Below are 20016 nucleotides of genomic sequence, written 5' to 3'. Positions count from 1 at the left end.
ATTGCTCCTCTGTGACAGTGAACTTAATATCTTTGTTGTTTGGACAAAACATAACTTCATCTTGTGGTTTTGGGGAAACACGATCGACATTTTCACCATTTTATGTCGTTAGTTGCAGCCCTGAAGTCTTATAAATGAAATACAGCTTCACCAAATATAGTGTTCCGACCGTCAGGAGAAACATTTCGACTATTCACAAGAAAAGGTTCAATTCCGTGCATCCTGTACATCAATTAGGACGAACACGACCACAAAAGTATACTTTTCCCATTTGAATTTATTTTCCTTCAGCAAAGCCACAGAAGACTCTTAACTCGAAACCATTACTCGTGACATTTACAGCGACTCTCATATCGACGGTATTCACCTTCTCATAACTTATCACAGATTATGCGGAGCGCATCCTGCTCATGCCTGGGGTTTTATAGGGCAACAGCCGACAGCATAATATTAATAATAAATCCTCCCCTTTCTGTTTGCCTTTAACAAACATACAGGGTAACAAATGGTTCAGGTCAACACAGAATGTGTCACAGTATATTTCCGAGACGTCTTCCCACATGAACCTTATTTGGACATTTGCTAATATTAATATGTAGTCTTACCGGTTTCCTCTTCAAGATAAATATATGCGTGGAACAGAATCTGCAGTGTTGCATGTGGTTACATCGAAACCACTTTGATTTAAATTGAGAGGAACAATGCTTGTGTATTATTTTCCTTGTATGCATCATTTATACATGAACCCCCCAGCAGGAGTTTTTATTTTTTGTAAATGCACATTCTGCAGGTATGATATTAGTTTTATTGTAGACGAGAAGGTCCAGAGTTTAGAGGTGTAACAGTTAATCGGTTGGTAATCGATTACTAAATTAATCGCCAACTGTTTTGATAATCTATTAACGCTTCAAGTAGTTTTAATGGGAAAGAAAGTCAAAATTCTCTGATTTCAGCATCAAAAATGTGAGTAAGTTCTTGTTTCTTTGCTCCTCTGTGACAGTAAACTGAATATCTTTGGTGTTTGGACAAAACAAAACATCATCTTGAGGTTTTGGGAAACACAATCGTCATTTTTCACCCTTTTCTGACATTTCATGAGCCAAACACCTGATCGATTAATCAAGAAAATAATCAACAGATTAATCGATAATGAAAATAATCATTCATTGCAGGATTATTGCTGCACACGGATCCACTCACCAGCTTCTCGTGCAGTGACCTCTAAGAAAAATACAGAATTCCATATGGAGATTTTCTAAAACCAAAATCTCAATCATCCATATGTTTGGTTGAAAAACTGAAAACGTTGATTCCCTCTCCACACGCTGCTGCTCTTAATAAGGTCTTGAGCAAACTGTGCTAAAATACAAAAATAAATGAGGTCCATGTTGTGTTGAGACTAAAACTAGTCTCCAGTTACTTATCGTCGCTCAAGTGAGTGCAACATTCCTGGGAAACGATTAAACGGCCGTCGCTTCCTGTCCAGTAATAATCGAGTGAGTGAACACAAACACACCACTCAATTGGCGAATGTCCCATTTACAGTTTGTTCATTCCACCAAGTCTTAATTGAATTGAGTCCTCGTGCATTATGTAGCGATGATTAATATGGAACTAGTGAAACAAATTTTTTCCTTTTTTTTACTTTACTGGCGGTTAAACGTTAGTTTGAAAGTGTGTACAGCTGCTTTCAGACATACACTGAAGTCCGGATGTTTCCTTTGAGAACACAAAGGTCTTTCTGCGGAAGTTTGTGTTACAACCCATCTAACATGAACAGTCTCTTATTGCGATCTTTGTATGTGAACAGGAAAACGTTTTTGCCGCCTGTAAACAGCTAATGAGTAAAACTGTGTTCACATGTTGAAATTCTGCTAATTCTTCCTCCCACTTTTCCCTCCAGACCAGCGAGATGCAGTGGCCTGGCGGATCACAAGAAGTCCCGTCCTCTATCTGCAGCCAGCCGTGTCGTCCCGGCCAGCGCAAGAAGACGGTGAAGGGGATTCCGTGTTGTTGGCACTGCGAGAACTGCGACGGTTACCAGTATCAGGCAGACACTCACACCTGCAAGATGTGCCGCTTCGATTTGCGGCCTAACGGCAACCACACTGGCTGCGATCCCATTCCCATTGTCAAGCTGGAGTGGAGCTCCCCGTGGGCCGTCATCCCCGTTCTCATCGCCGTCCTGGGCATCATGGCAACTCTGTTCGTGGTCGTCACCTTCATACGCTACAACGACACGCCCATTGTCAAGGCGTCGGGTCGAGAGCTGAGCTACGTGCTGCTGACGGGGATTTTCTTGTGCTATGCTACGACATTCCTCATGATCTCCACTCCCGACGTGGTGATATGCTCCCTGCGTAGGATTTTCCTGGGCCTGGGGATGAGTATAAGCTACGCAGCGCTGCTGACCAAGACGAATCGGATCTACAGGATTTTTGAGCAGGGCAAGATGTCGGTCAGCGCCCCGCGATTCATCTCGCCGGCGTCCCAGTTGGTGATCACGTTCAGCCTGATATCAGTGCAGCTCCTCGGGGTGTGCATCTGGTTCGGCGTTGACCCGTCGCAAGCCATCATCGACTACGAGGACCAGCGCACGGCCAATCCCGTGATGGCCCGAGGCGTTTTGAAATGTGATATATCAGACCTGTCGCTCATCTGTCTGCTGGGCTACAGCATGCTGCTCATGGTCACCTGCACGGTCTACGCCATCAAGACCAGAGGGGTTCCCGAGACCTTCAACGAGGCCAAGCCCATCGGCTTCACCATGTACACCACCTGCATCGTCTGGCTGGCCTTCATCCCCATCTTCTTCGGGACATCGCAATCCGCAGAGAAGGTAAACGTCTCAGACATACCAATGACCCACCAGATTTATTCCTTTAGATCTGGCGAAGGCAGCAAGTCTTTGAGATTCACGTCTGCATGTTGGAAGCCCCAGTTTTCCCCATTCAGACTTTTTTTTTAAAAATCTGCTGTGCGTCTCATTACGTACGTTGTTCGGCGATCAGCCTCCATTCATCGTGAGACCATGGGCTCTGTGCTGCACTGTGAGGATCACGAGGCTCTTAGAGTCGACTTGTGAGGATAATTGATTCAGCTCAGGTTTTTGCTCAGACCTGTTTGCTTTAATTGTGTTTGTGTGTGTTTGGTTGATTCGGCTTGTCTGGGCGGGTGATGCCGTGTAGTTAATCACTGCACATTCATTCACGTCACAGTACACGTTTGTGAAGAAGCATAACATTTTATTTTTAAATGTCAGAATAACAAACTTCACGTCGTCTTCCAGGAATATAATATAAAAGTCCCTGTTGTGGTCCAGCCTGTCAAATGACACAGTTACCAGTTTTAATCATATTCTAAAGTTTCCTTTGCTTCATGTACAGCAAAAATGTGAAAATGACCCTGTGGCACAATCCAGAATCCACTCGGCCGTCGTTCCCAGATATGTTTTGTTAGTGGACCGGGTCAAATTCAGTTAGCATCATTCGGGAGCAGCGTGTCTGCTGATGCTGACGCTACATGACCGCTAACTGGTGACTGGACTTGATATTCTCTGTGGCTTGTTGCTGGAGGACGATCGAAGCTGTTGGCAGAAAGGAATATTCTTTCAACTGCTTTATCATTTCACACAGACTCTCACTGTATCGGGAACTGTGTAACCTTTCCAAGGGTTTGATCGGTAGTTAAATAAGGATGAAACTGACCAAGGCCTACAAAGAATCTCTGTTCTTCATTTTCTATCCCTTCTTCATCTCTGCTACTGAAGAGGGGGGGAGATAAACTAAGTAGGGAATTTGCGGGGCACCCCCCCAATTCAATGGTAAGGGAAACACTGAAAAGTATTTCAATAAAATCCAAATTGAACAAACCTACGTCCTGTCGTCATCAAAGTGAAAATTTCGAAGGTCCAGACGAAACAAGGCAGGTGTGAAAGTTCCCTGAGTGTTCTCTGAGATACACCGTTAAATGACTATTCAGAAATTGAACATGGATTAATGAAAATAGTCATAGAGTCAATAGTAATAAAAAATTGTGTTTCAAACAAATGAGACCAACCAAATTTGAGTTAACGGCCTTTTCACATCAGAAACTTTGACTGATCATAAACACAAGAGGTCATTTTAATTAGGTTTACAACTAATCCGAGCCAGTGGGTCACTACCGCCAACCTTGATGGAATGCAGCCATTGACAAGTTATTAATTACATAACTTTTGCCTGCAGAAAAGCACTGGTGTTGCTAATTTGCAACATTGCACATGGAATTCATTAATCTCATTATTAATAAGATTGTCTTTTTTAATCTGTGATGTATATTCCATATGTTGTCCTGGTGCCGACAAGACGTCGCAGGATAAAACATTTTGCTTGTCACTTAATCTACATTCAGGAAACCTTCAGTCCAAAGTGTCTCTGCTCTCATGCTTTATGTACTTACAGGGACAGCTCTGCTCTGGCAGCTGTCTGGACATGAGATTTGATGCCTAATAACACATAAACTTCATAATGGTCCTGCCTCGCCGAGGTTGCCGCCCTCAGCCCTGTTCCCTTTCGCCGTACCGATGGAGCAGATTGGCAATCATATCAACGCGTCAGGGAGAATTTATGTCACCGGGGCCGATGGAGGTGGACAAGGGTCCCGGCTCCCCCTCGCACAGCGACTCCACTCTGGACTCCGGAGGGGGCAGCAATATTGTCCGTTGCTCACCCCCAGGCCACGTGTAATCTTCTCCGGAGATTACAACACTCCCCCTCTGTCACAGAGAAACGCCCGTGTGCCACCGGCAGCGCGACAGAATAACAACGTCCTATCACTTCCATTTTGCGGCAACATATTTTTCCTCTACTCACATGGGGTTACGGCGCCTCATTTGTGCACAGCTTCTCTATAGTCTGTTAATTACATCAACACCAGAGTCACAGAAAGGTCATGCTACTTATTTCATTTTGCACATCTTTGCTTTTTCTCACTGAACCACAATGTTCGACCTGAATAAAAAACGCCAGGGAAGTTTCACGATGCCTGATTGAAAACATTCGTATTTTGTAATATTTAGGGTTTGGTACCGAAATGCTGTTTCAGTCAGGTATCACAACTGAATCACAACACAGTTTTCTGTATCTCATTTCGGTGACAGTGCATTTTACTGAAATAGTAGCTCTGAAACTATTTAGTGTTTAATCATTGTAGTTGGGTTTTGTTAAGACTTCTACACATATTCATATTTGTATATTTAAGTTAAATTTACTTTAAACTGTTAACAGTGAATATGTTGAATACAAGTTCCAATTTGCCTAAGCGATAAGAAAATCTGTTGAAAAAGTGTTGATTTGCCACTGGTATTGGGAAAAAAACAAACGACACCCAACTCTAGAAGTATTATACTTCCTCTATTGACTGTTTGTCCTAAAACATGACGTGAGCGGATAAATGTTGTGAGGGCTCAACATACGAACAACATATGTCCACAACCTCATGTTGGAAACATCATCCAATACCGGCGACACGCGGCGTGGTTCAGGGTCGCTGTGGGCTGTTCCCCCGCCGAACCACTCAGTCATCTGTGACGTCTGAGAACGTAGTGTCAGAACAAAACCTCCGGCGAAAACCTCCGTGAAGGATTTCTGCCAGCTGTGTTTCCACTGTACACCGTTACCCCCAGCTAGTTCCTTCGTCTTTTATTGTTTAGCTGTTTGTCTGTATTTGGATCTATGCTGCTTGTCAGTATCGATGCGTCGGTATCAGATGAGATCTACCTTTTGTTTTCACAGCCGCTGCGCTGACTCACCACGTTCCCCACATCCACAAATCAGAGAAGGGTTGCGTCTGAGCACTGGGGGTGATTATCATAAATGAAAAATCATTGGCAGGCACTTCTAATGTGCTGTCGGATATTTCTCTCTGCTCCGTGCTCGTTGCCTGTAGCTGTATATCTGCGACCCAGCTGTGAGCTGCAGCTGTCAGCGACTTCAGAGATACAAACTTTAAGCTGTTGTCTAAAACCTCAGGGTAAAAACATTTATACGCAGTAAAATAGACACTCGGGTTGTTCTTCGATTAGTCACATATCATAAATTAACAAACACAGTGATGGAAGCAGAGCTCAGCAGTGAATAATCTAAGCTATTGAAATAAAAAGGTTTTTCCTTCTGTACTTTTATTAGAAAATTGTCTTTCATAATAAAAACAACATCAGTAAGATTTTTCCTTCCTCCTGTCCGTCACTCTCTTCTCCCCGTCTCGTACAGCTGTATATCCAGACCACCACCCTGACCATCTCCGTGAGCCTCAGCGCGTCCGTCTCTCTGGGAATGCTCTACATGCCTAAGGTCTACGTGGTTCTCTTCCATCCCGAGCAGAATGTACCCAAGCGCAAGCGCAGCCTGAAGGCTGTGGTCACTGCGGCCACCATGTCCAACAAGTTCAACCCCAAAGGAGGCCTGAGGCCCAACGGGGAGGCCAAGTCCGAACTCTGCGAAAGTCTCGAGACACAAGGTTGGTACCGTCGCTTGGTTTGCACTTGAGCAGTTTGGGAAATTAGCAAGAATTAATATGAGATGAAACAAACTACTACTGCGGCTGCTTTTGCCAATGACATGAACTGATTCACCAACTGGAACTTCTCATAGTAACACACATATGTTTATATATATAAAATGTGTTTCTGCCATTGCTTTATCGTAAAGCTGTGTGCAGCTCTCTGAGGCACTCTGTCGTCTGAAATTGTTTGAGTGGCCATCGGCAGAATTGGGAGACATCCGGCACGATGCTGGGCTTGTACTGTAGAACCGTCTAAATTAAAATGATATAAAGTTTGTACCGTCCTTGGTAGGCAGGCAGAAGTCGGCGTAACTCAGGTAGTTTTTACTGTAGCTGTCCATGTTACCATGACGTAGGCATAAGACCTGTGCGCAGGTCATTGGGGTGCGCATGAGGGAAACAGTGGGAAAGGATTTCCAACTAGCCTCTATAGCTAGATTAGGAATTTAAAAGACAAACTAATGCATATGGCCTTCAGTTTTCTAATATGATATTTTACTGCAATATATTATTGTTCTTATTTTAGCCACGATTCAATAATATTTTACAAATACACTGAAAATCAAAGAAATGTATTTTTTTTAAATTCAGGAAACAACTTTTCTGTTCAATCCGGCATTTTGAGTCCACAGAGTTCCATTGTCACTTACTCTCACCACACTGCATTTATGAACGGGGACGTGCCACCGGGCCGGCGCACACTTCTGATTTGTCGAAAGGGAACGAAGGAAACCGTCAGAGCTCAGTGTTGGAGGGGAGAAGATATATTTCAATCACTTCAAGAGATAAAGTGTGTGGGAGCAGGACTGGAATCCAATCAAGAAAACCCACATGTTCTAATTACAGTCGTGGTTTTACAATTGGACGAGCTCAGCGGTGTAGACACTATTAGGACGACAGTCGGCCACACTCGACGTCAGAGTATAGAGTTGTAACTCCGTCCTGTCGCCGAGCCCCTCGATGATTCTCAGCCTCTGGTTTGACCTGTGAATCTAACATGTTCTTTGTGCTTGTGTGTCAGACTGTGTTGAGGGAGGAGCCTTGTGAGGGACTTTAGACTCTCAGGTAACCGGATTAGATCATGATTTTTTTGCCCTTTTATTATTTGTGAACACTTTGCCCCCCCTCCCCACCACCCAGTTAATTTCCACTAATATTCCCCACATCACTCCTGCCTGCTTATAGTCTGCACAGAGCATATCACAGCTGCCCCCCCACCCCCCCATGGCTAAAACACAGCGCCGTGAATGACACGACACAGTGATGGTGCGTTCACACCGGACGAGTAGATTACATAGAGTCGAGGCAAAGACGCGACTACACTCACGCGTCAATGAGTCGGGCGACCCGAATGGCACGAAGATGGGAAAACTTGCGTCAGACACTTCAGTCGCTCAAGTAGAATTATTGTAACTCGAGCGAAAAGTTCTCGTGAAGCGTTGACACAATAGCCAATGACCGTTGAGATCCTCCCTCCGTCACTTTGTGTGGTTTTGCAATCAGCAATCCTGTCGGACTTTTTATTTTACTTCAGCAGTTCATGTTTACCTGCGTGTGTGTGCGTTTGTTCAGATGAGGTTTGACGGAGAAAGTGGAAGGAAGAAGAACGGGAAAACATTTGCGCGAATGACCAAATGTTTGCTTGCGACCAAACTCGCACGAGCAAAGCGACGCGACAATTCGCATCGCGTCCGATGTGAACGCACCATGATAATCCACCCCTGACCGACACACGTGAACTTGAACAGACGACGTCGGTGTGTGTGTGTGTTGCCGTACAAGAGCCCGATCAGCGCGGTAAAGCCCAGTTAACGTGGTGCAGACGACAACAGGAGACGAGTGATGGCCACGTGTCCCCTGCAATTTGTTCCCCCCCCCGTTGACAAAAAAGAAGGAATCCGTGGTAATGGGACAACAACAACAATAAAGAGTGAACAGGAAAAAGACAGATGGCTCTGCCAGCTCCAATTCTTTCTGGACCATCTATTCTTTATCTCGGCCTCGCAGCACATAAATATTCAAATAAGGTTCATTTGTCAATGCTTCTCTTGGAAGAGATGCTTTGGATGAAATGGCAAAGAACGCCCGCCCGCCCCCCCATTCTCACTCACTCACTCACACACACACACACACACACACACACACACACACACACACACACACACACACACACACACACACACACACACACACACACACACACACACACACACACACACACACACACACACACACACACACACACACACACACACACACACACACACACACACACACACACACACACACACACACACACGGCCATGACAAATATACGGAAGCGTTTACCATCACGCAGCTTCTCCCTCCGCAGCACTTTGGCCCCGACTATTTGCTTTCTTCTGATTGGATTCATCCCCTCCGACATATTCAATCAGCCGAGGCTGCTGTGGGCAGATTTGGCAGATTGGTCATGTGATTACCTCCAGCGACCATGCTCGCCGAGGACAATCTGATTTATTTTTTTTGTGAAATGACAAACAAAAGGTTCACACTGACACTCCCACACAAGACGTGTGAGTAGACAAGCATGACTGCACGCGCACACGCAGGTACTGTATGATGTGACGGTCACGTATGACCAGCGTCTGAGCTTCTCTGTCTCGTGTTTTATTCACAGCTGATATGAAATTCAAACAAAATATTAAAAGAATAATGAGCTGCTGTTATCAAACATTGATGACAACACTTAACGCTGCCGAGTCAGATCACTTGTTGCCCTAATCTCATGTTACATGCGATATGCTTTTCAATATGGACGATGACACACTGCTGCATGCTTTGCCTGGTGCACAGACGTCTCAGCTCTTCACGCATGTGGTACAAGACTTTGCATAATGAATGATTACTACCAGTGTTGTGATCTGCTCGGCGACTCTGTACTGTGCTACTGTGATACTAATCAGCTGTGAGGGACACATGATGACAGAGTTTCTCCTGATGTAATAGCAGGAACTTTTATTTTAGTTGGCCACAGTCATTGATTATCACTGGATCTGCATCAATGTCTCGACTAATATTCTGTTGGTGGTATTTTCTTGCCTGAGGTGTAACAATATTTTTTAACCATCACTGCTTCAATCTCAACATTCAACAGTTATTTTCCCCCCTAATTATGAATTTATGTAAAAATCAAATTAAGAGCTTGAAACGATTAATCTGTAAAACAGAGAAGTAATGGGCACCTACTTTTTTTATGATTGGTTATTTGTTTCAGTCGCTTTTCAAGCCAACATCACAAATATTATGTGATTTTTCTATTTAATATTATTGTTGATTAAATATGTTTCAGTTTCAGGATCAATTTCAGTTTTGAGAAATTGTGGTTTCCTTTTTCATAGATTTGAACAGAAATTTGAGAACTGGAAAAAGACGACAATAATAATTGACAACACTTCCGATAAAAAGTAGTTGATTAATTTTACATCAGAGTAACAGTTTAATTCTTCAGTCTTCAGCTTCTCAAACAAACATGTTTCAGTTAGAATGCAGCAGAGCGACGGACCTGATAAATACAGTACAGCCTGCGGCACAACACCCTGCTATTATAATGAGCTCCGCCTGCGCTCTCTCGACCAACTCATCCACAAATAGAGCTTCCATGTCGTCAATTATGGGCCAACGTATGTCGGGAAAGATTACAGCTTCACGGCTATTTGAATCTCACCTGTTGCTTCTCTAACCTCCCCCTCCGCAGCGCTGGCCTCCAAGCAGACGTACATAAGCTACAGTAACCACGCCATCTAAGACTGAGGCGCCGCGGGAGAGGAGGCGAGGGGCCTGCCGGAGGAGGAATCACCTGATCCTGGGGAAACACTGGAGGACTTCAACGCTTCGGCAGCGGGGGGGGAGGGGGGGGGCAGATGGGAATGTGTCTCTCCATGAGTAGAAGGGATGTCACATATTTTTCTAGAGAATCAGGGAAAAGGGCTTGAATGCTAGAATTGATGAGAATTTAACAGAGATGTGCGGGAGGGAGTCGGGAGGCGTCAGGGAGATTGGACAGGTCATTTTCCTCTTCCCACCCTTTTCCCGAGACGAGTGACGTGTTGATGCAGCGACGCTTTCCAGACGCGGGTCGAGCGAAGCGGCCGGAGCCGACCGTACGTTTTCCTCTTCAGAAACATGTACAGCACACGATTTCAGTTCTTTCTCCGAGGCTGACTCATTTTCCTCATCTCACAGGGGACAAACAGAACTCCGTCTGTCAATTGCAGTTTACAAGATGTAACAATATAAAAATATATATTTATTATTTTTTTGGTTACTGGTATTATTGGAGTTGGAAGCTGCAGTACTTGCCTTACTACAGTGCATCCCACATGAACCAATCACACGTGGAAACAAAGCAGTGTTGTTTTTTTTTAATATAAGTGTTTCATAATGATGATGACGATGATGACGATGCCACCATCTTGGATAAACCTAGTCCCAGAGCATGCGTGTGGGAGCATCACGTGTACTGTGCTGTGTTGTCAACGTCTATGGAATGCAACATTTGTCATGGTCGTCACTCACAGTGGAGACGTGTCACTCTGAACCGTCGCCCGCTGGGTTTCTCTCTCTGCTGAAGAGAAAAGTCATCCCGAACACAAAAAAGGAGCCAAAACCTTTTTACGGTTTCACACCGCACATTCATAAATGTCAGCCAGGACCTGGAGACTCGACCATGCATACTTTTCATGAGCCCAGATTTATTGGCCCTTATTTATCATGCGCTTATTGGAGCCTTTTTAAAAGTCAAGCTGTTGGGGTGGAAGTTAAACCAATGCAGCAGCTTCAGCTTCTTTAAAATCCTCCCAACATCCACGTTACCCACTGTTTCCTGTACGTTTTTTTTAGGAATACCTTCTTTATTTCCATTGCAGATGGTCTAGTGGAGACATTATATTCTGTCAGTCATGAATAAAATAAACACACCAGTCTATCGTCGTACCAGATGTATTCATTTTGAAGGTTGGAGGGATGGTTATGGAAACTATTACACTGGGACCCTGTGATTTGTGGTCGGTGCACAGATTAGCTGAAGCGTGTAACACTGGGCTTATTAGTCTGGGACTTTAATAACTGGCTTTCCACAAAGCCAGTTACCGACGGACGCAGAGCAAAATGCCTCCGGATGCAATCAGACAGACCTACAACCAGTGAGAGCACAGTCATGGGTCGTCTGTTGAAGACAGACCAGAGCGGAGAGGAGACGTCTGTGATGTCTTTGCGGATGAAGAGTTGTTGTCTGTTGTGGGAGATATGTGAAAATCTCTTGTTCTTTAAGTCAAATACTCGTTCGTCAGCCATCTTGGTGGCTTCTCTCTGCGTCACGGTATAAACCCCGCCCATTATCAGAGAAGCGGTTGTGATTGGACCGGCAACTTTTCTGCTGGAGGGGAAATCACTTCCCAATGGAGGAGATCCAGGCCGTGAGTCTGACAGAGCAAACTAAACAACTTCCCAGAATTCATCTGGGTCCCGGGCTACAGATTAACTGTGCTTCTTGCAAAAGCTTTTTTTTCTTCCTCCCTCCTCTGCATCATGAATTTCTATAACTGCGGTAGAAATGATTACCGAGTTTTAATAGTGATTTGGTTGCAGAATTAGCCTCATGCAGCTGCTCAGCAGGGAGATCCATTTGGAGGAGTTGCCAGCACCGCTCCGTCAGATAAGTGCAGGAAGATAACGAGGTGGATGACACACTGTAACGCAGCGTGTGTGTGTGACTGCATTACCCTTTAACACACTCAGTGTTTGTTCATATTTAAATATTTTCCTCAGTCCCAGAGAAAAAGCGTTTTTGTAAATTGTGCACTTTTCACCTGTGCATATATTTAACAGTCACTTCATTAAGCCGAAGACTTTGTTGCAGTCGGCAACCATCAGAGTCAATCACAGAGCAGATCCCGCTGAGGATCAACAGTAAAGTCTGAAGCTCCACATTTAACCTCATTCAGCTCATAACCGTTTTAATTTTGTCCAACACTAATGCACTCTTTGTTTAAAACACTGACTTAACAAGGAGACACATTCTGCTCATATTCAGGTTCATAATGTTAATTTGGGTTATTACTATGAAAAGGTTTACCGGCTCTAATGTACAGTAAACACATCAGTCTGCTGCTGCTCCTCTTTCACTGCCTCTGTCTGAAACACTTATTTTTAGCTCCTGTCTCTTTAAGGCCCCTTAAAGAGACAGTGTGTAATTTTCTGGCGGCATTTGGTGGTAAAGTTGCCAACCGCAACCAACTGAGCAACCAACAGGGGACGCATTATGGCGGCCGATTCCATTTCCTTATTCTGGATCGCTTTGTGCTACAACCGTATTCAACACGACGTAGCAAACATAAAGACTTGCGTTATGACTTCATTCAGCTCAGCAATACGCCGATGACCGCCATGTGAACCTGGCAGCTCAGGACGGGACGTGATGGCGAGGTGGGGTGAGCTTAAGGGTCCCGGTTGGGGGGGTTGGACAACATGGTCTGTCAACGAGTTGACAGATTTATCATCTAGTGTGGTGAATATTAGACTTATGTGTGTCAGGCGGTCAGGGAGGATGACACAAACATGACACCCATGTTGTTCCATGTTTTACCCATGTAGGCAGTTGGTTTGCTAACATGTTGATGAGTCAGTCGCGTCTCTGGTTTGTGTTCCATCAATTCCTTCTGCACCCGAGTGGGAAAAATAAACCTCAATGCAGCTTTAAACTTCTACTGAGATGACATTGCTAGATTTTCACAAATCTGACAACCTTTCATTTTCTGATGAACTAGGTGGATTATAGCTGCTTGATAAATAAGGGCCAGTGCCTTCATTCTGTGCATCATACCCAATAAATCAGCCCCGTCCTTCTTTCCGTGGATCCATCACCTCTCCAGTGTGTTCCGTTTAAAGATATGGACCAAAAAACTAAATCTACACTTTGCAATCGTGTGTGTGTGAACCGTCCCTGAAGTATTTGTCATCAACTCTGGAAATTTGTCTCATTAATCGTTGGCCTCAGCAATGCAAAAATCTGTATGTTGCATGTCGTAACCCATAACGCGTCGTGTGAACACTCTTAGAGAAAAGGTGTAATGTCCAGAAGGAAAACTACTGCAGAGGATGATGAATAACTAATATTTTTGGTTTAATAAATGATTCTCTCAGCTGCAACAACGAGAGTCCAACATGTTGCCGCAAGTGTTTTTCTCATCATTTGATAAAAGTATTGTTTGTGGGATTGTTTGTGTTTGTGAATATGATGATTTAATGCTCTTTTTTTTGCCACAAACCCTGTTTCTTTTGCCCTGAAACACGTTGTCTGTGTTACAAAATAGAAAATGTAAGTGCTGATTGAATTTAAATGGCAAGTTAATGTACGTTATTCAAATGGATTGATCATGTCTGCTTTATGTACTGAATTATTTAAAAAAAGAAGAAGAAAGATAAAATTAAAAAAAAAAAAAAAAAAGAATAACAGTGCCTGGATATTTATGAATTATCTATAGAAAAAAAAAATGTGTAGAGCATGTTCATTTTTATACAAGATATTTCTAATAAAAGACTGTTTTGCTAAGAAAGTGTTTGTCGTTTCTTCTTTGATAAGTTTCCTCAGTATTATTCAAGAAGTTGGGAAACGCTGCTCACTCTGATTTAGTTTGAAAACTAAAACCTTTAGAACTCATCCCCTGTATACGCCTCCCGATTGGTTCTTATCCGTCACGACTCGACGACCAGCGGCGAAGGCAAAGCGTCGCTGACACTTCCCGTCAGTAACAGTTGAGGTGAAGTCGTCGCTTCAAGAAAAGACTTTTCTCCGCCGCTGTTCCTCGTTCAGAGGATTTTCTGTAACTGAGCAACCAACTGCAGTGAAGACAATCTACTTCCTGTTTACGTATTGGTCTAAAACGCTCGTCTGGACAGAGACAGTTTTTGTTTTAAAATGAAAACGTAGTAATATGCATGCAGTTTGAAATGGAATGTAACACTGGGAAGATCTCAAGGACACTGCGATCTATCCAATGCAGCAGCTGGAAGCTGTGACATATCTTTTTCAATGTGCTCCTACAGTACATCAATACATTGACAACTATGCAGAAACTAATGAAACATGAAAAAATATATAGGGGCAGGATGAAATGCTGCATGTGTATTCAAGTAATCAAGAGCAGCCACGAGCTCAACCTCGGTTTTAACGGCGGATCAATATGAGCCGATACACCTTCGGCACAGGGGCCTTGAACAAACCCAGAAAATATCATACCATCCATAAACGCTGAGAGAGTTATGAGCCTCTCAGAATGAAAAGTAGAGCCAGTGAAACTTTACAGTGGATTTATGGGCGGCCTGAAATTGCCACCTGGGCGATCACTGATACGGCACATTATCATTAGCCTCGTGTTTTATATAAGTGAATCTCTGGCCACAATTAGCAGAACAGCAGCATGTACACAGGAACTGCATCGCCCTCCACTTCTCTGTGATAGATATGAGACCGTCTGAGGAGGAGGTGAACATTTTTCAACTTCTAATAAAGTCTCTGCTCCCTGCTGCTGCTGCTGCTGCTGCAGAGCGGATCTGGCTTCCAACAGAAAACTGCTCCCTCACACTAATGGCTGTTGCCGTTTTGCTCAGTGAAAAGTCTCAGTTTTCTCAGCGAAGGGATACGACAAGAAGGTTAATGAAGAAAAAGCACCGTGGCCTTTTAATCTGCAGTACATTTCAATTTTAGCTTCTTCACAAACACTTTGCAGCCGTGCGTCGTCATCTGGCATCTATTAAGAAGTAATCAATAAGTAATCATTAAGGTCTTTGATTCTAAACATTTTGGGAGTTACAATTGACGTTTTTTTACCAGAGTTTATTAAGTTTATTAAAGTTAAACTTTAAAAGATACATTAGAAATCACAGTAGATGTGTTTTGTTGTAATTTTACTGGGTGTAGTGATAATTTCTATCTACTTAAAAAATTAAGAAGAATCTAGCTGCAAACCAGCCTCCACCACTGAATAAATCTTGATTAAATCTAATGACTTCACTGGACCAGGTACAGGAACAGACTTTCTCTTCACCAGTCACCGTGAAGAAAAGTGTAAGTAATTACACTAATGATGTTTAAAGTTTATATAGTTGATCCAATAAGCGTTGACAAGCGCAACGAGCAAATCTTCTGTCACAGAGTTTACAACAACACCGTTCTCTCTTCTAGTCGCAGAGTCTGTTTTTACACTTAAAACTAAACTGAACGTTGTTAGCTGTGCGCTAACGAAGGCGTCGCATCACAACCTTGTCTCCTGGACATAACGTAACATATATAAAAAATACACTGTTTTGCCAATTACATGGTGGTGGAAACAATCTGCTGCCGGTCTGGTTCAGAAGCAACAACAACGAGACCAGAGTTTCTGGGGCCAATAAATTCCGCTATTGAAAATACAGTCACGGAATGTGGGATCCCAATACATCACCGATGTGATAGGTCAAAGTTAAAGTTCAGAAACGACTGTAAATCTTCTCATTTTAGTGCTTTACCCAAAATGTTTAACGTTCGCCATGACGCTAACAGCTACTATACAGTATGTGTCACAGAACTGGACAAAATGTAACCATATTCCTCTGCATCTAAATCATTCATACTTTGCACTCGGCACATAGGACCATTACACTTTGTTTTTGTATTTTTATATCTTTGACCAAACCTTGTTTTAGAACTGCACCTTATTTAACTATTTCACGGCTTTGAACAGTGTACTTTTATTTGTGCAAAAATTACTGAATGTATGGCTGCTAACTATGTCAAATTATTTTTTCTCCGTGGGGATTAATAAGGTCAAGTTGTGGCCAAATTGACATTGGGTCAAATTGTCAGCGAGGCTGGAGTCTCCTCGCCATATCCAGCGTTCGCAATACGCAAACCATCACTGGAGTCGCGTGTTGTCACTTGTGTCATGGACTGAGAATGAACAGCTCGACCGTAGAAAATTCCCACCGCAGGAACCTGATTAACTTGTCAGGGCTGTGCAGCACTGTGAGTGGAAGACAGCTCCCCCGAGGGCTGATGATGCAAGACTACTTCAGAAGAAAACGCAGCCCATCATATAAATACCACTCGTACCTTTTTTCTTCCACGCCGCGTCTGCCTGCCGGCTGATAACCACATGCCATGGGAGACAAATACCGCGCGTCTCTCGGGAGCTGGTACGAGATCATTTGTCATCGGTCATAATAAAATGAGCCTGTTACCAGATGCATGATTGGTATAATCGTATGTGTGTTGAAGGCACAGGAGAGGGGACTCGGTTTCTTCCAGAAGAATCCGTACAGAGACAATTATTCAAACAGGAGCAAATGGCAGCAGCAGATAATGGTTGAAGTTCAACCCCCTGAGTAGAGAGCAGTTTACTGACTCCTGTATTCAAACATCACCCCTTACTTTGTCTCATAACATGATACCAGACCATATTTCAATAATCTTGGTGCAGTAATATTAGTATCTTGGGGGGACATTAGTTAATTATCTAGTGGAGAGTGAGAGGAAATGTCAAGGTAGTGACAACAAGTATCAACCCACCATGACGCCACCCATCGGTTTGAGAACTGTCGTTTCGAAGCCTCGAGTTTAAGCATTTTGTTCACCGCCATTTCGTTTTTTAAACCAGTATTAACCATATTTGGAGGAGCGGGGGGTGTGGCCTGACTGAGACTGTAGTACCAGCTGTCAATCACTCAGTAACCTCGCTCCAATGCATACGGGGCTTTGCCGTCTACCCTCACTCTGGTCACCGGCGTTCCACAGGGCTCTGTGTCGAGTCCTCTCATTTACTCTCTCTTCACCTACGACTGCACACCTGTACATGGTTCTACCACCATTATCAAGTTGCCTGTAAGAATATAGATTTGTATTGATAACAAGAGTGTTGACAGTGACATGGGAGTCTCAATGACCTTTAATCGTACGTACAGGAAGACACGAAGATTCTTGGTTGGTGAAGAAACATCAGTGTCGATATCAGAAATGTGTTGGTTGGACATCCTGAGTAATAAATGGAAACTCTCACAGGGTTCAAATGGAAGTCACACATTCTGTCTCATATTCAAAAAGCTTTATCTGCTGATGTGTAATTTCCCTCTCTGGCCTGAAAGCTTCCTCGCCTTCACGCAGGGGAAAATTCCATTTATACTTAAATATACATAACCTTTCCATCCAGAGGGATCTCGCACTTATGGTTGACTGAGAGGGTCAAATGATTTAGAGAGGAAGGTGCCAGTAATGTATGAAGTAATATAGGCACAAACAAACAAGGCCCAAGGATAAAATGATGTAAGTTAAAGAACAACAACAATTCTTGGATGTTACAGTACGTGTTTGCTTGCTATGAAGAATCTACTTCATATCGTCAGAATCACATGTCAGGCAGTGCTGAGTTGTTTCTAAACCTCTGTGTGGAGATGCAGACGACACACCAGTGATATTCCGTGGAGCATTTTTCACATGTGCTTTTACAAAGCCCCAGGATGCATTGCTCTCCATATAACTGGCCAACTAATTACCAGGAAAAAACGCCACATCTTGTTTTAATATTCTCCCCATTAAATCTTATATTATACCTCCATGACTTTCCTATTGTGCAAATGAATAGGCGCCGTCCGTGGGATCATTTAGGAAATACGTGCTGAAAATAAATAGATAAAAGATTTCTCATTTTAAAATATCACTTTAATATTTCCACTCCGCTGCTCAGTGTCAGGGAGGCAGGTAGTTCATTTTCCCCCCCGACAGAACAAAAAAGCATTAGTTTCTCTCTCAGTGAGGAACAGACACAAACCCAGATCCCGAGGATGTGCTAGAGTAAGTGTCGATTGAATTTTGCCCCTGTTGTCTTCAGGTGCATCATAAAGTACAGTGCACTGAAGGAATAGGGTCGGAAACATTCATGGTCAAACACTCTCGCTTGTCCCGTTTCCCTCAAAATATCCTTGTGTCGTGTGCAACATGTCACTGATCTGAGCTCCGTGCACATGCATCTTACTTTGTGTGATGACTGATGCTGCTGCTGCTGCTTTTCAGGGCTCCACTGTGAGTGATGGAGCTTTAATAACACAGGGAATGAAAGTAGGCCAGTCGGAAATATACGGTTGTATTTTCTCATGGTATAAATAATTTACAGTATAACGTAGGTATTTTTGCAGTGGAAAAAAAATAAAAACTTCAATAGTATTTTTTAGATCTGTTAAGAAATGAAAGAATACATTAAAAAAAAATTGATATTACACATATCCTGTTTTTACAAACTTCCCACGAGAAGTAAAAAAAAATGAAAACACAAAAGACCAGAACGGGGTGAAACACTTCCTGGGTATAGAACAATAAATCATAATGACAACCTCTACACTGTTTGGTGGCCCATTACAACAACGGCCTGTAGCAGGAATTTCATCTCATCAAAATGTCGTAATTGCTACGAAATAATGGTACTGTAGTTTCTTCTCAGAGAACGCGCTGTTGTCTTGTTGTTGTTTCCGTAACACGCTGCAACATTTTTAACACATAAGGATGATTTCAACGTGAAAGTGACAGATTCGGGTTGTTCAGCACTAACAAATTTACATTTACACCAGCATCGAACTTGCATATTTAGATGTGATTATAACATTAATGTCAATAAAACATACTGTAACATTCCCAGTCACCTGACGGCAACAGGAGAGATGTCTATGATCAATATTCACGTAACAAGAAATCACTGAATATTGGACAATACAATGATGAAGTTAAAACAGTGGGTGGAACCTAAAGGGAATATTTCTGTTTGACACTAACAGCTGAGGGCGACCATCAACGCCATGAACATATTCCCATAAAGAAATTAGTAACTAGAGCCGTTCATCCTGATAAAAGCCTTTAACAGTTTACTCACGTTCCAAAGAACCCGCCCGCCCTCCCCGCCCAGAAGTGCTTGTTCAATTTGTTTGAACATCAGCCTCCGCCGGCATCTTTATGAATGTTTAAAGGCGCTTGTGTATCTAAAGATGACATGTGGTAGTTCAGCGTATACGTGTGCAACAAATTTTACGATGATTATTCCCAACAAGTTGAAGAGTTTATGGCCGCGCTCCATCAAACAATCAGACGGCAAAAGACTCTACGAAAGGATCTGATAATTGAAATTCAAATGAGCACGTATCCACTACCCACATTCAAATCAGTCGGGAGGAGACTCATTGTGCATTATAGCAGCCTTTTTCGTGGACCCTCAAATAATCTTAACAAACTGCATGACAGCATAATGGAGCCGAGTTGAGGAAAGATAAATATTCAATCGGCAAATATTCCATTAGCAAACCTCGACCCCCACACGTGGCTCCCTCCGGAAACTTACAGACAAAAAACTCTGCATACAAGTTGGTTCAACCCACCAACGAGATGATGGTAAATGATCCTGAGGAAATACTTCAGTT

General features: G+C 43.2%; 2 protein-coding genes across 2 annotated transcripts in view; one reads left to right on the top strand and one right to left on the bottom strand.

Annotated features, from left to right (window-relative positions):
* LOC118317002 (metabotropic glutamate receptor 4-like) overlaps nt 1-14030 on the top strand; it is a 55034-nt gene extending 41004 nt beyond the window's left edge. The window contains exons 7-9 of the mRNA XM_035645398.2: nt 1904-2839; nt 6252-6498; nt 10280-14030. Coding sequence (XP_035501291.1) covers nt 1904-2839; nt 6252-6498; nt 10280-10329 — 1233 coding nt within the window. The 3' untranslated portion in view covers nt 10330-14030. The remainder of the gene's footprint in view (nt 1-1903; nt 2840-6251; nt 6499-10279) is intronic.
* hmga1a (high mobility group AT-hook 1a) overlaps nt 1-20016 on the bottom strand; it is a 212612-nt gene that overhangs the window by 159488 nt on the left and 33108 nt on the right. The window lies entirely within an intron of this gene.

Source organism: Scophthalmus maximus, chromosome 3 (assembly GCF_022379125.1).
Source record: "Scophthalmus maximus strain ysfricsl-2021 chromosome 3, ASM2237912v1, whole genome shotgun sequence".
Classification (NCBI taxonomy): domain Eukaryota; kingdom Metazoa; phylum Chordata; class Actinopteri; order Pleuronectiformes; family Scophthalmidae; genus Scophthalmus; species Scophthalmus maximus.
Note: the sequence above shows the minus strand (reverse complement) of the source record. Positions and strands in the feature narration are given on the sequence as shown.